We start from the raw sequence: 15,783 nt of genomic DNA, 5'->3' as shown, positions 1-15,783 counted from the left end.
ATGAGCCCATAATAGAACCTCTCCCTCCTTACTCCCAGCTGCCTTTTCAGGCTTTAATACTGGTCTTTCTGGTATGCTTGAGAAGAAAATGAAATCTCACCTGGAAAATGATCGTATGAGGTGAGTCAGTGAGGAACCTGTTAACTAGGCTTTAGCCTCCCTTTGGTATTCAAGTGCAAGTGACAAAAACTGGCACAAACAAAAATGCTACAAATCAAGTAAAAATCTTGAGAACTCTGCTCAGTTGTTTGGTTGAGGTTTATGATGCTGCATTTCCATTTCAAAATTTAAAAGTCTGGGTGTCCTAAGAATTATAATCAGGGCAGCTGGTCTCTTCTTCCAGGCCTCTATGATACTGTGCTGACAAGTTCTTTGGGATTCATAATTCTTTATCTCTAAAGAAGCTGAAAGAAAGAAGTTAACTATTAAATAAACAAAAAGCACCTAAGAATTATCCTACTGAAATTCTCGGTTCAGTCACAACCTGATATGGGCCTTCTGAAGACTAGTGAGAAGTGTAAAGGTCTCATCCGTAGATTCTGTGAAACAATCCCTGTGGAAGTTTATGTGGATGAAGAAGATGTAATCTTCTGTCCCCTAACAAAACAGGAAATCGCAATTGAAAACAATGGAAGTATCCTGAACCGGGGTGGGGAGGTGGGGAAAGAATGAGGAAAAGATGGTACATCAGTACTTATTAAAATCTTTATTCATTTTCTTTCTTTCAGAACTGAAACCCACAGAACACATTAGAAATTTAGGTGCATATCTGTCTTGTTTGGTATCTTACCAAGCACAACCTCTATTTGTGCAACAGCTCTGAGAGGAAATCCTTGGCAGATCAAAACAGAGGGTAGTGGTTCCTACACCTCTCTTTGAAGCAAATAAATTAACTTCCCAGTAAGTTATTCCCAGTTCCCCCACAGACATTTTGTATTTGTGAGTAACACCTTAGTTCCTTAAAACCCTGTGGCAGTAGAGTATCCAGCCCTCACCTTTTCAACCCAGACTTGAGGCGTCGAAGGGGGAAAGCTGGCCTTCCCCTGCACAACAGTCTCATGAGGCTGGTCTATGTGCCTCGGGCGTCGGCCCTGGCTAGCACAGGAGGTGTTTGCTGAACGGATATCTTTATGTCACTTAGATTCACTCTCAGAGACTAAGAGAACCTTTTCCTAGCTTCAGGTTCTTCAGCAACAGTGTTTCCCTGTGTCAAAATAAATACATTTTTTCTTGTTAGAATACATATATGACTATATATATACATATACCTTGACTCATGTTTCCTGAAGCCCAAGCTCACAAGACGACTCACATAAGACAGCTCACTGATAGATGCTGTTTACCATCATTTGAGGTGTGGTCAGGTAATGGTCAAACAAGAATACGGAAGCTGTGGAGAAGGGAGAGTGAAGGAACATGGTGGATGGGAGGGGAAGGCCAAAAGTCTTTTTTTTTTTTTTTTTAAAGAAAGGAAAAGATGGATTTCTTTGGAAGAACTTGTTGCCTTCAGGTGACATGGAATTTCTGCCATGTATAGGATTCATCTTTCCCAAAATAATAGGATGTACCTGAATTCTCCCATTTCCTTATTAGATTTCATTTGACATATTAATCCTGAGTGCAAATAGGGAGAAATGCCTTATTAATAAATTATTGAGCAATACTGAGTAAATCAGATCCTATTAATGTTTTGCACAGAAAATTATTTACCCCCAAAGCCCAAAATATAGCTTCATATTAAATGACAATTCTTGAATGAAACCTCTATACCCATATTCGCCCAAACTATGGAATAAATATATTGGGTTGGCCAAAAAGTTCATTCAGGTTTTTTGTAAGATGGTGTGGAAAACCAGAATGAACTTTTTGGGCAACCCAATATTTAAGAAGTGGAAGAAGGGGGGTAGGAAATGGTACTCAGTTCTGATTTTCTTAGTTTTATAATATTAAAATGTACCCACATCTACCTTTAGATGTTAGCTAGGCACGCCCAGGTTAGGACTGATCAAAAACCCTTCCAGTGACCCCTGTTTGATTATAATAGTCCTCGATTCTAAAACATAAACCATAAAGAGGACAGTGTTACAAAACTTAAAAAAAAAGATATCTACCTCTTTTTTGAAACAGAATTTAGTGTTTATGAATTTTAGGGCTATAAGCTTATGGTTGGTTTTTTCCAAGATTCTAAACGTACTTTTGCAGCTTAATCCGATCCTGACTTAGAACATAAATTTATATTCTAAGCATCAGTTCACACCACTCTATTAGCATAATTCTAACTTTAACCACTATACATTTGAACACCTTTTAAGATCATGAATTTTAAAATAGGGAAAGAGAATGAGATTATACATTTTCTGCAATGTTTGGGAAAAAGAATGAGGCATTTTTCAAAGTAGCTTTTCCTCCTACTTTTTTCTTTAGCAGAATCTTCTGCCTTCAACATCATGAATAAAGTTCCCAGTTTGGGAACAGCTCTTATTCATTTCACTGGGGCATACTGAAGGTATCACATGTTTGCAAGAAATTTAGTTCAGCTAACATTTACCAAGGAGAGCAGCGTTGACTTCCTTCCCACTGTCCCTCCAGCTGGCTCCCTGATGCTCTGAGGTAAGCACCATCCAAGGTATTCTCAAGCTCAAATGTGAACTTCCCTGGATGCACATAGTAAATGAGTTTAAATTGGGATTAATGCTTCCTTTTGTTAACACTAGCTCAGTGTTTTGTGCTACTACCTGTCTTCTTAAATTCAATAGCTTTTTAAAAATAACTCAGCCCATTCTGTGTACATCGCCAAATGTACATACTAAGTACAAAAGCGTCCTAATTTCATGTTACTTTAAGTGTTGTCTTTTTTTTTTTTTTTTGCGGTACGCAGGCCTCTCACTGTTGTGGCCTCTCCCGTTGCGGAGCACAGGCTCCGGACGCGCAGGCTCAGCGGCCATGGCTCATGGGCCCAGCCGCATGTGGGATCTTCCCGGACCGGGGCACGAACCCGTATCCCCTGCATCGGCAGGCGGACTCTCAACCACTGCGCCACCAGGGAAGCCCGGTCATGTTACTTTAAATTAGTTTTGGGGTACTCAGTTATCTTTCAATTTGAGAAAATTGGGGCATAAATTCTAAACTATTTTTGAAAGGGTGGCTACCTAAAACTGGTCTCCAATAGCTGGCAGTAAATTTGTTTAACCACACTGTTTAAATATTAGTGTCTGCTTCACAGAAGTCAAAACTGCAACAGTCCCCAGACAAAATGCAGGAGAGAAGCACCCACCTCTGAGGGCACGTGAGTGGGCACACCAGGCCTAGTTTCCTCTGCCCTGTATTTTAATGCAAGTGCTTATATGTCAAATCGCTTTGGCAGAACAGAGAACTAAGCCTGTTTTAGCAACTTGAAATTTGAATGTGCTAATAGGAGATGGAAGGACAATACTACATCGTGGGTTCAGAACTCCAAACAAGATTAAATGATGAAATCAGGGTTTGACATAAATCAAAATCTTAAGGCTCTTCCTGGTAACCACCTTAATTTTAAGGCTCAGAAGGCTTAAAATCTTTGTTTCCAGCCTTCCACATGGCCCAAATCACAAGATAGGTCCAGCCATCAGCAGGATCTAAACTATATTATCCGTAGGAGCGAGCTGGCTTTCCTCACAAGAAAGGCACAAGTAGGATCGCCAATCTCTTGGGAACAGCAGCTTTAATGACCAAATGCCTTGAAGACAGAAGTGGAACTTCATTTTAGAAATCAGGATGGCAGAGAAGACAGGCAACCTAACTCTTATTCAAGCTGTTATTTCAGTTTGCTTTGATAATTTGCAAAGGATTTGCCTGCTCTGGGCAAAAGGAAAAAAAAGTCTCCATAACAGAATTGTGCTTGGGTTGTAATGGTAGGTTCTCCAGGGACACTCTTTTGGATTAATTTGGACACATTATGAGAATGCAAATCTTACTTAGGTACAAGTCATGCTTGCTTTTATATACGTTAAGAACTTAAATACAGGGGAACCTGTTTTTCACTAATTCAATCACCGCCTTGATTCTGGTTCCACCAAGTAGGTCTCTCTCTCTTCTTCCCTCCTTTAAGAATCATCAAAAGCACCACCTACTCAGTTAAAAGCCCAAACATCTTTCTTGCTTTTGTCTTTCCTCTAATTCTATCTTAAAAACATAGTCCCTCCAACAGAGCATGCTACTTTGGCTCAACAGAATGCTGGGTTACTTGCTGCCACTCCTTAGGAAGCAGTAAAATTTCCAATTTGACTAGTCCTGGTAAGAAAGGACTCAAGAGATTACAAAGTGTTTTCGGAAAATCCACAAGTGTGGAGAAAGGATTATAAGGATGGACTCAAAACACATACTCCAGAACCAACCCCAACATTAATCTATTCAAATATCACACCTCTAATTTGTCCTTTGGCATGAGAATTAATACTGACCAACCGTGACGCCCACTGCTAGAATGGGCATACGCCGAGGAAGTCAGAAGGTGGTTCAGCAGGTACAGCTCCGTGGTCTGAAACTTGTAGTCTTTGCTTCAACTTCTACTACAGCAAACACCAAGGCCACCCTGTCCCCTATCACCAGAATGTGCTGCTGGCCATTTCCAATCCACCTCATACCATTCGGAATTGATTGTGCTGTTTCTCTATCTTTGTAAAAAGAAGTTTCACTTATTTTGTGGAGAATTACAAGTGGGAGAGAGGCATCCTGTCTTCCACCAGCACTGCGTCCATCCCAAACTGGTCAGTGCACTGCTTCACGGTGGCCAGGACACTCAGGAGCCGCTGGTCCACAGCGTCTAGGTGAGGATCAGAGAGCACTGGGGAGATGGGGTCATGGGCCATGGCAGATCTTAAGGCAGACTTCAGCACACCATTCTTCAGGGAGTTCAGTCTGTTCCAGGTAGAAACCCGAATGCTGGGAGAAAAAAAGTTTTAGGACAGGTTACATAAAACCTCTCACTATCAAATGGAGATTAAAGCCCGCATAGCAGACGAAAGTAAAGAAATAATTATGTAAAATATCTCAACTAGAAAAATAATTTCTGTTTTAGAAGTAGCTCTACATTATGAGTAAGTAACATTACCACATTTTGATATTTCTTTCTCAGTAATTAATGAGAAATATATACAATATTTACACATGTTCACTGCAGTGCTATTTGTAACAGGAAAAATGTGAAACAATCTGAATGTCCAACAACTGAGAAATAGTTAAATAAATTATGGCTTATCCATTCAAGGGAATACCATGCAGCCACTAAAAGCAGTTATGAAAATTCAGTGGCATGGGGAAATGCCCATGATATAATATTGAGTCAGGGAAAATAGTTGGAGGGAAAACACTCTTTTACTCCAAACCTGTGGGGAAAGAAAATGTGTGTATAAGCATACATACAAACATACACACACGATTACAATGAAATCACTAGAGTGTTAACAGGAGTTATCCTTACCTCTTAATAAGTAATTTAATTTCCTTCTTTTTATGTTTCTTAATTAAAAATTCTAGCAATATTATAGATAGAAAAAGTTTAAGGATACCTATTTTTCTCAATTATTTTACCAACTAAAGAGGATCTCTTGTTATCTTAGAAAAAAAGTATTTACCTCCCTGTGGGTAATGTGGGAATTACTAGGTATGCATTAAAGTCTGACTCTGCATGAGGCAGGCAACTTGTTCTGCAACCATTTAAAAAGTAAGAAAGCAAGGATCTTCGGATAAAGCATGGCAGGGATGGACAAGCACAGAGTCAGCGTGGTTTTACTCTTCTGAAAAATACTACAAGTGCCTAGAGCATTAGAGTTCCCCCTGTGTGACGAAGGTATCACTTGATTGCCTCTCAGCTCCAAGTTCACTCTTCATATATGCCCTGCTATAATGGGCAGAGGTCCTTTAAGCATCTCTCCTCTTAGGCTTTCTCGGTAGAGGATACTGGAAGGAGACTGCAGAAGGAAGAGGTTCTCCAGACGCTTCTGGCTGCTGTACAGTGAGTGGGTCAGTAGTGTGCGGGGAAGGTCAGCAAATGAAACTCTGCCTTGGCCACATTTCCAGAACAGGTAGGCCCACCATGATGTTGCGGCCTTGGCCTGGCTTGGTGATAACTTTCCTAAGGCCTTTTCAACATGGAAACCACAGCCCCCAAAGCCACGCACCCATGCTGGTGCCCCAATTCCCTGTGCAGGCCCACAAATAAGCGTTGCCTGTAGCCTGGAGGGTTTCTACTGAGTCGTTGCTCTCTCGGTATGTCATGCTACCACCTGCTGATTGCCTGTACCCTGCCTGCATTCTGGAGGGCTGCTTCCTGCACTCCCAGCACCTGCAAACTAGCACAGTTCTCTGCTATTCAGTGGGCTGAACTATACCTTCTCCACTGAGGTCAAAACCCCAGGCTTGGGGAGGGGGATCCCCTTCCAAGTTTGTTCTTCCTTGGGTACTCTCCCTCAGCTCTAGTTTTCTTTTATAGTCACTCTTGTATGAAAGAGTTTAATAACTCTTATACTAAACTTTCCTGTTTAACCCACCATGTCTTTTCTATATCCTGACTGGACCAGACTGATAGCACTATTAAAACAAAAACATCTTCCTTCACAGTTACAGGTTTTGATTGGATATATCACTGCTTCCCAATATTAATGAAGATAATTAAGGGTTGCCTAGGTAAACACTTTCTGCAGAATATTGCTGTTATGAAAAAAAGAAAGAAAAGAAAAGTAAAACAGACCAGTCGCCAGAAGAGGCAGTCTCACATGATCAGTGTGTCTCTGGGAGCCGAGCAGTAGGAAGCAGCTCTCCTGGACCTGCACTTTTGTGTAGCCAAGCAAGGTGGGTCCCAGCTGATTCTTACTGTTCATGCTTTTAAATCATACTGGCAACGAAGATCTGAAAAGGAGCTCCCGAGAGCCCAGTCTTTATCTCATTTTCTTGATTTACTTTTTAATTTCTTTGTTATCTAATACAGACTTTTAAAAAATCAATTACTAAATACCTACGGAGAAAGCTACTTTTGGTTTACACAATTTCAAACTGAGATAAGCAAACCACAGGTGGGTTGTGGTGTTGAGTGAGAGGACTTGAAACCACAAGGTAAACATAGTACAGCAACTAGGGGCATGGGTTGCACTAGGTTTTGGGTGGGGGGGAGTGAGGACTATATTCTGATATTAAAACAAACATGGATATACATTATTGGATAAACTGAAAATTTCTACTCATACAAAACTCAAAATGCATTCTGAGCTTTGGGCTACACTGCTGTGGAAACCTTTCCCTGATCCCCTACAGCTCAGGATCTCCAGGAGGTTCGGGGTTAGAAAAGCATGAAAAGTGCTGCTCAGGTATTAGGAAGTTTTAAAGCCAAGCAAACTGATGTACTGTTACCTGAGCCTGGAAAGGAAGGCAATGCAGGCAAATGTACTTGACTGCATAACTTACATGCAACACTGATAGAGAGGGGCAAGAATGCTTCTCTCATCCAGCGAGGGGTTCCCAAAGCTGAAAATTAAATGAAAAGTTAGTGAATTAGGTGGAAGCACCCGTCCCCTTCTTAGCATCAAAGCAAGAACAAATTCCATATGAAACGTGAATGTGATCCTGGATAATTTCATGCTCCCACAGCTCAAATCACTTAAATTAAAAATAAACAGGGCATGACCAATTAGACACAGGATTCCTAACAGCTTGTACTGCAGCATCAAACAACAAATATACTCCTTTACAAGGATCCTTTCTCCTGCCAGGATATTTCAAGGTGTTGAAGCATAACTCTCCTAACACGGTATGGAGTCCACAGACCAAGGGAGAACCTGAAGACCCCCAAACCCGAGAAGGTTTTAAGGGTATGTAGAGCAATAAAGGCTACTGATATTAGGTTCTCGCAAACAAGCAGAAGGTCATTACCTGTAAAAAGAAGTTATACTTGTTCTACTTTAATATTACCAATCAGAAAAAGACTTAGATTACTGTATTCCCTACAAGAAAGTATATGGTCAGATTCAAACTGTAAAAACTGCTCACAGAGGCTGGGAAAACAGTGATTCAAAGCAGATGTAAAAATGCTCTTAGTAATTCCGAGTTAGAAAAGGAGAACTGATTCTGGAAAAACTGTCAACCTTCCACTCTTTTCCTGGAAGCTCACCTTAATAGCTGGAGGGTCTGATAGCCCTCAGCACAGGGCAGGCCCACAAATAATAAAAGGCAAAGGCAATTATTTCAATGTGTATTTCCACAGCACATGATCAGTTTTACAAGTAAGGATAAAGATATTCAGGAACTGAAAATATAGTATAAATGAAAATGAAATACATAGCACTGGTCACTACCTGCTTTGCTGGGAATGGGAGAGGCAATGTTTGCTGGCCTCTCACTCTCTGTAGCTGTCACCCCCTTTCATGGAGTATGAGGCACCTGGTGCTCAGTATGAGGTGGTGGCCTCCTTAGCAAATGCTGCCTAAGCATTCTTCGCTGAGTGTCCATGTCTCAGCTTATTCTCAGCAACCAACGTTAACAATAGTGACTCATCTTCTTTATCCATTCGAAAGAACATGTGGTACATATATATAATGGAATATTACTCAGCCATAAAAAGTAATATGGATGGATCTAGAGACTGTCATACAGAGTGAAGTAAATCAGGAAGAAAAAAACAAATATCGTACATTAACGCATATGTGTGGAACCTAGAATAACGGTACAGATGAACAGGTTTGCAGGGCAGAAATAGAGACACAGATGTAGAGAACAAACATATGGACACCAAGTGGGGAAAGCGGTGGGGGGCGGTGGTGGTGGGATAAATTGGGAGATTGGGATTGACATATATACACTGATATGTATAAAATAGATAATTAGTAAGAACCTGCTGTATAAAAAAATAAATAAAATAAAAATCAAAAATACAAAAAAACAACCAAAAAAACCCCCCAAAAAACCCAGTAGTGACTCAGAGCCTGAACAATTCCAGCTCCAAGGAAGTATTCTATTTAGCAAACATTTATTATGTGTAACTAAAAGTGTGGCACTTAACTGGGTACCATGAAGAATGCAGAGTGCAAACTGAAAATACAATGTGCTCTTCAAATAGCTCAGGCCTAAATAAGGACATTCCATTTATTCAAAATTAATAAAATTGTTTTATTCAAGATAAAATAACTTGTCTTTATATACAAATACCAAGCAACTAACTGCTCTCCTACTCATAATAGAAAAAATCTGGGCCTAGACTGCCATAAAAATAGCAAAAACATCCTATCAAATAAACTAATTTTTTAAACTGTATGAATCTTTGGATAGAATAATTTAACAACAGCTACATTTCATGTTCCGTTAACGATGTATTTCTCAAGATTCTGAACAAGCTAGTCAAGAAAGAATGATGTAAGTAGCAATAAATAGAAGACCTTGGTTTCCAGTTGTCTGTGAAGAGAATCATACTCTTTGACTCTTTGGAAAAAGTGAGTTTTCCACTTTTTTAAAGTCCTCAGATCCCCGAAGGTGAAAGGAGTACAAACTCTGAACAAGCTGGAAGGATGGGTGCCAATGGCAAAGACTCCGAGTGGAAACAAGAAGGATGCCTTCTGTTGAGCCTGTTCTGGAGGTTTTCCAGGATACCCCAGAAAGCATTCTTCTTGTATACACAGGACCCCTAACTGACAAGGAGAGTCCTGCTGGTCCTACCTTTTGGCATTATCGAGAAGGATGAGCATACTAGCGCCTTCATCGTCTTGAAAACTCTCGTAGTGATGGCGGTCAGCATTGCCAATCAGGTAATCAAAGACAGCTGTATCAATGATGTCCAAGAGGCGAGGGCCAGAGTCATAAGGGGACGTTTTCTTCACAGCGTCACAGTAGCTCTCATCATACTCCCACCTGGAGGGAAGCAGCATCACCAGGGTTGTTCACTGAGTGCCAGCACCACACGTAACATTGTTTAAAACACAGAGAAGAGAGAGTCCCTGACTAGCAGGTTTTCCCCTGAACCCCCCATAGTCCTTTTTAGACTTGGACAGAACCCTGGCTCCTACACAGGGTTGGCACCTGTCCAGGCACAGGAGAGAATGAAGTAGTGGCTCAAAGGAGCATTTACCTGGCTAATTTGCCCTCTCGGTAAGTCCTGCCCCATGGGTGTCGGTGTTTCTGTAGAGGCCACACATCTGGAAGCCAAAGCGTGACAGACCCCTCCATCGTGTCTCCATCAGCACAGGCTGGCTCTGTTTCTCGGCAATAATAACACTTCCCATAGAAACAAGTATTATTTCCTAAAGGAGAGAATGGAACCATATACACTTACAGAAAAAGGATAACTCCAAATTCTCCCCAAACAATGAAGAGAGCAGCTCTATGTGAAAACAAAGATCCTGAGCTTATTTTTAAATCTTTATTTATTTTCTGTATAGGAAGTAAAAGCACATGGTGTAAAAAAAATTCAAAAGGTACAAAAGGATATATACGAAAAAGTTAAGTCTCCCTTTCCCTCTCTGTCCCTTCTACCCAATCTCTCCCAGAAGTCAACTACTGTCACAAGTATCTTTCTGAACTCACTTTAAGTAATGTCCTCTTCTCCTTCAGCAGGACTGACATTTTGGCCAGAATGCCCAGGGGAGGGAGAGAGGGCATGTACGAGGCCAAGCCATGGACCAGGACTTTGGTTACATGCGGAGTGGGGAGTAGGGTCTAGAGCAAATGAGTAAACAGACTGAGGATAATGGGAACCAGGTTTCTCATAGATGGAGAAGGGAGTTTAACATATAAAAAGAGAGAAGGCCAGAGTAAATCCTGCAGTGTTGAATTAGAACTGGAGATATTGATTTGAATTGATGGTTTTAAAACACAGAGATATAAAAGAAAGTACAAATGTTTGTGTGTGTATATGTATGCATATATATACATACGCATGTATATATATATACATATTTTGCCCCTTTAGAAAACCTGGAAACAATAACACTCAGGTAGTAATGAACACACTCACATATCAGTTTCTAAATATCATTTTAATACTATATTAAAAGGAACCAGGGCTCCCTGGAGAAACAGATGACCCCTAGGGCAGGGGCAGGGAAAGTACAAGATGAGCCTGGGTCATACTGCTATGCCAGCTGTAAGGAGGCACTCAGAATGACGGGGACATTCCAAATAACACAAGAGACAGTTTGTAGGGGTTCCCACTGGCCAAATCTGGGATAGTTTGAGCATCAAAATAAATAATAATAGTAACAAATTGTAACTGAGTAAATTAAGAGCCTACGTGTTCATAGTGATATAAATAAGTAAACAAAAGTGGGGCAGGGCGACGGGAGCTCTACTCATCAAAAGAATGGCAACCAGTAAGTCTAGAAGAAATGACAGAATTAGCAAATCACCATTTGGCAACTATCACATTAGTAACTGATTCGGGTAAGAATTATCAATGAATTCTAAAACTGGTGGGCAAAAGTTTCATGAGGATAGAATATTTATATAGTTTTGAGTTTCTCCCTACAAAGTACTCAGTAATTATTTATTAGTAAGTATAAAATACTGGAGAAACCTTGCAGACACTCACCATCTTAATCATGCAACTGAATGCAATATCCTAGATTGAATCCTGGATGTACATAGGCCATTACATGGACAAGTGGCAAAATCTGAATAGGATCTATGAATTAGATAGCAATATTGGATCAATGTTCAACTCTTCATTTTGATGGTTGAATGTTGTTGTGTAGGAGAGTGTGCTGGTAGTTGGGATATACTCACTGAAGTCTTAAGGGAGCATATAATGCTGTAATGGATATTCATGTCTGCAACCTGTTCTCAAATGATTCAGAAGTATTAACAATTGAGGAATCTGGGGGATTCTGGATCATTTCTGCAACTTTTATGTAAATCTAAAATTATTTCAAAACAAAAAGTTAAGGAAAGTAATGCTTTCTTTGCTCTCTACCTCTACAAAATAATAGCCATCAAATGAGCTAATTCCCTACACCCAGAAAACCTCACATGCTCCTTTAATGATTGTTTATGTTCTCATGTATATGTGTCCTTGAAGAGACAAACAGCACTCAAACTTTTTAGTATTTCCAACCTCTGGCATAGTACACACTAAATAGAAACTAATCCACTATATACCCACCCACAAAGCTGATTCTGTCACTCTCCATTACTTTACAAACTTTTCTAGGTAAAGAAGATTTGAACACTAATTGAAAGATATACCACATTTATTTTTTAATTATAAAAATATAAACTTGTAAGTTTAACTTGATCCATCAGAAATACCAACGGATCTTTTAGAGGGTAACTAGGTATGACAATTTTAAAGATCATAAGAAAAAATAACTAGGAACTGCTGGAAAATTGTTAAAATAACTGCAAAGAGAGGGGACTAGACCTACCAGATATCAAAACATAGTGTAATGCCTCAATAATTAAAACATTATAGGGGACTTCCCTGGTAGTCCAGTAGGTAAGACTCCACACTCCCAATGCAGGGGCCGCGGGTTCAATCCCTGGTCAGGGAAATAGATCCCACATGCATACTGCAGCTAAGAGTCCGCATGCCGCAACTGAGAGTCTGCATGCCGCCAGAAAGATCCCGAGTGCCGCAATGAAGACCCAGAGCAGCCAAAATAAATAAATAAAATAAATATTAAACAACAACAACAACATTATAGACCAGCTCATAAACAGATTTAATGTCCAATGGAGCAGAACAGAAAGTCCAGAAACTAAAGCTAAATAAAGAACCTAAATAAAGAAAATTTACTACAGGGAAAAACAAGAGACTCTTTAACAAATGCTATTGGGACAACTGATAGCCATCTGGGAAAAAAAAACAACAACAGTGGAGCCATACTTCATTACATATACCAGAAGAAATTCCAACAATATCAAAACCTTAAATGCAAAAAATAAAACTATAAAGGTACTAAAAGAAAAAACAAAAGCAGAATTCCTCCATAATGTTGGAGTGAGCAAGGCTAACTATGATTCAAAATCAGAAAATCTATCAGAAAAGATGGACTGATTACATTAAAAACAAAAAGCTTCTGTAAGGCAAACACCCCCCCCAAAAAAATAACAAAACAAAAAACTATAAGCAAAGTCAAAAGAAATTAAAGAATTGGGGAAAATATTTATATCTCATATCACAAAGGGCTATTATCCTTCTTATGTATGAGCTCCTGTAAATTGATAGGACCAATGACAAAGCTAAAAATGAGCAAAGGGGACTACCTGGATGGTGCAGTGGTTAAGAATCCACCTGCCAATGCAGGGGACACAGGTTCGAGCCCTGGTCCGGGAAGATCCCACATCCCGTGCAGCAACTAAGCCCATGCGCCACAACTACTGAGCCAGCGCTCTAGAGCCCATGCTCCATAACAAGAGAAGCCGCCGCAATGAGAAGCCTGCGCACCGCAACAAAGAGTGGTCCCCGCTCGCTGCAGCTAGAGAAAGCCCGCTTGCAGCAACAAAGACCCAACGCAGCCCAAAATAAATAAATAAATACATAAATGTATTTAAAAAAATGAGCAAAGGATATGCAAAGACAAAATACAACAAATAAACAAATAAAAAGATGCTACATGTGAAACAAACAAAACCCAAAGTTTGATAATACGTTGTTGTTGAGGCTAGCGGGGAAGAGGCATTCTCATACATCACTGTGGAGAATGTAAACTGATTAAACACCTATGTAAAAATGTATGTGCCCTTTGACCCAGCACTTGCACTTCTGGATATATTTGATCATGTATGAAATAAAATATGTACAGGGTAATTTTGGGCAACAGTGGTTGTAAAAACAAAATACTGGAACTTTTATGTCCAACAAGGGCCTGGTTAAATGAATTATGGTAGATCCATACAATGGAGCATGATGTCCTTTCGATATTTTTTAAAAATTGTGAGCTGTGGGAATGTATTACTGATTCAAAAAACAGAAAAACAAAACAAAACATTGCTTGGTGTAGGAAACCTGTTGCCTATGTGACAAAATCCAAACTTCTGAGTTTGGTAAATAAGACTCTTTATAACCGAATGGAGTCAGGTGTACTGGCTAAAAGTGCAATCTAAGGTCAGGTTTGTGGGATCAAAATATAAACTCTAAATAGTCATTAGACTGCAAGACATTGGGCATGTAATTTCACCTATCTAAGCTCCCTCTGTAAAACGGAGATAATGTAACAGTTCTTCCCTCCTTGGGTTGTGAAGAGTGAAAGAGACAATCCCCAGTAATGCTCAGCACAGTGCCTGACACATTGTCAGAGACCAATCAATGCCAGCTATTTATTATGAATAATCTGGTTCCAATCTACCTTTCCAGACCTCAATATTCCAGTTTTATAGCCATGAACCTGAGGCTCCGAATCTTTCACTATTTCCTGAATGCGCCAGACTTTTAAAACTGGTTTTCTGATGACCTCGATCTCCATGCTCTCCTTGGATGAACTACCACCCATGATAATAAAATCTACAGCTCCAGCCCACACTTCTCGCCTAAGCTACAGATTTTAGCTGCTAAATAACTAGTCGACATTTACTCCTGGATGTTCCTGTCAAGGTGAGATTCTGCACCCAATTTCACTGTGTGTGGGTTTTCCCCCACCACCAAGCAATTCTTGGACACCAGCTGGGTGTCCTACAATTTAACTTAATTCTGACACTATCTACCCGGAGATAGCATCAGACTCCACAGGTTAAGGGCTCAGTCCCATAGGACTGCCCTCCACTTCAGATGGCAATTGCAAGTCCAGGTTGTCACCTGTGCTTCTGACCAGCTGGCTATAAATTAGAGGTCCCTATGAGCCCCTGTTTGGGTTCGATTAATTTGCTAGGGTAAAGAATATACAACAGGGAGAGGACAGTCTCTTCAATAAATGGTGTTGGGAAAACTGGGCAGTCACATGCAAAGGAACGAAACTGGACAACTATTTTATAACATATGCAAAAATTAACTCAAAATGGATTAAAGACTTGAACTTAAGACCTGACACCATAAAACTCCTAGAAAAAAACATATGCGGTGAGTTCCTCGACATTGGTCTTGGCAATTATATTTTGGATTTGACACCAAAAGCAAAGGCAACAAAAGCAAAAATAAACAAGTGGGACTACATCAAACCAAAAAGCTTCTGCAAAGCAAAGGAAACCATCAACAAAACAAGAAGACAACCTACTGAATGGGAGAAAATATTTGCAAATCATATATCTGATAAGTGGTTCATATCCAAAATACATAAAGAACTCATACAACTCAATAGCAAAAAAAAAATCCAATTAAAAAATAAGCAGAAGATCTGAATAGACATTTTTCCAAAGAAGACATACAAGTGGCCAACAGATACATGAAAAGGTGCTCAACATCACTAATCACAAGGGAAATGCAAATCAAACCACAATGAGACATCACCTCATACCTGTTAGAATGGCTATCATCAAAGAGACAAGAAATAACCAGTGTTGGTACGGCTGTGGAGAAAAGGGAACCCTTGTGCATCACTGGTGGGAACGTAAATTGGTGCAGGCACTGTGGAAAACAGTATGGAGGTTCCTCAAAAAATTAAAAATAGAACTGCCATATGATCCAGCAATTTTACTTCTAGGTATCTAACTGAAGAGAGAACAAAAACACTAATTCAAAAAGATATCTGCACCCCCATATTCACTGCAGTACTATTTACAATATCCAAGGTATGGAAACAACCTAAGTACTCATCAACGTATGAATGAATAAAGAAAAAAAATGTGGTATAGATACAATGGAATATTACTCAGCCATAAAAAAGAATAAAACCTTGT

At 39.9% G+C, this 15,783-nt stretch overlaps 1 protein-coding gene across 4 annotated transcripts in view; it reads right to left on the bottom strand.

Moving 5' to 3' along the window:
- Positions 1-671: 671 nt before the first annotated feature.
- The window catches only part of FAM20B (FAM20B glycosaminoglycan xylosylkinase), a 41,834-nt gene continuing 26,722 nt past the window's right edge, over positions 672-15,783 (bottom strand). For 3 of the 4 annotated variants that reach the window (XM_060034602.1, XM_060034596.1, XM_060034590.1), the window contains 4 exons: positions 10,088-10,259; positions 9,679-9,870; positions 7,438-7,497; positions 672-4,920 (listed from right to left, as the gene is read on the bottom strand). In XM_060034602.1, the coding sequence (XP_059890585.1) occupies positions 4,689-4,920; positions 7,438-7,497; positions 9,679-9,870; positions 10,088-10,259 (656 nt within the window). In that variant the 3' untranslated portion in view covers positions 672-4,688. The remainder of the gene's footprint in view (positions 4,921-7,437; positions 7,498-9,678; positions 9,871-10,087; positions 10,260-15,783) is intronic. The other variant, XR_011246753.1, reaches the window with a different exon arrangement.

Source organism: Delphinus delphis, chromosome 1 (genome assembly GCF_949987515.2).
Source record: "Delphinus delphis chromosome 1, mDelDel1.2, whole genome shotgun sequence".
Lineage (NCBI taxonomy): Eukaryota > Metazoa > Chordata > Mammalia > Artiodactyla > Delphinidae > Delphinus > Delphinus delphis.
This window is presented reverse-complemented; position numbering and strand designations above follow the sequence as displayed.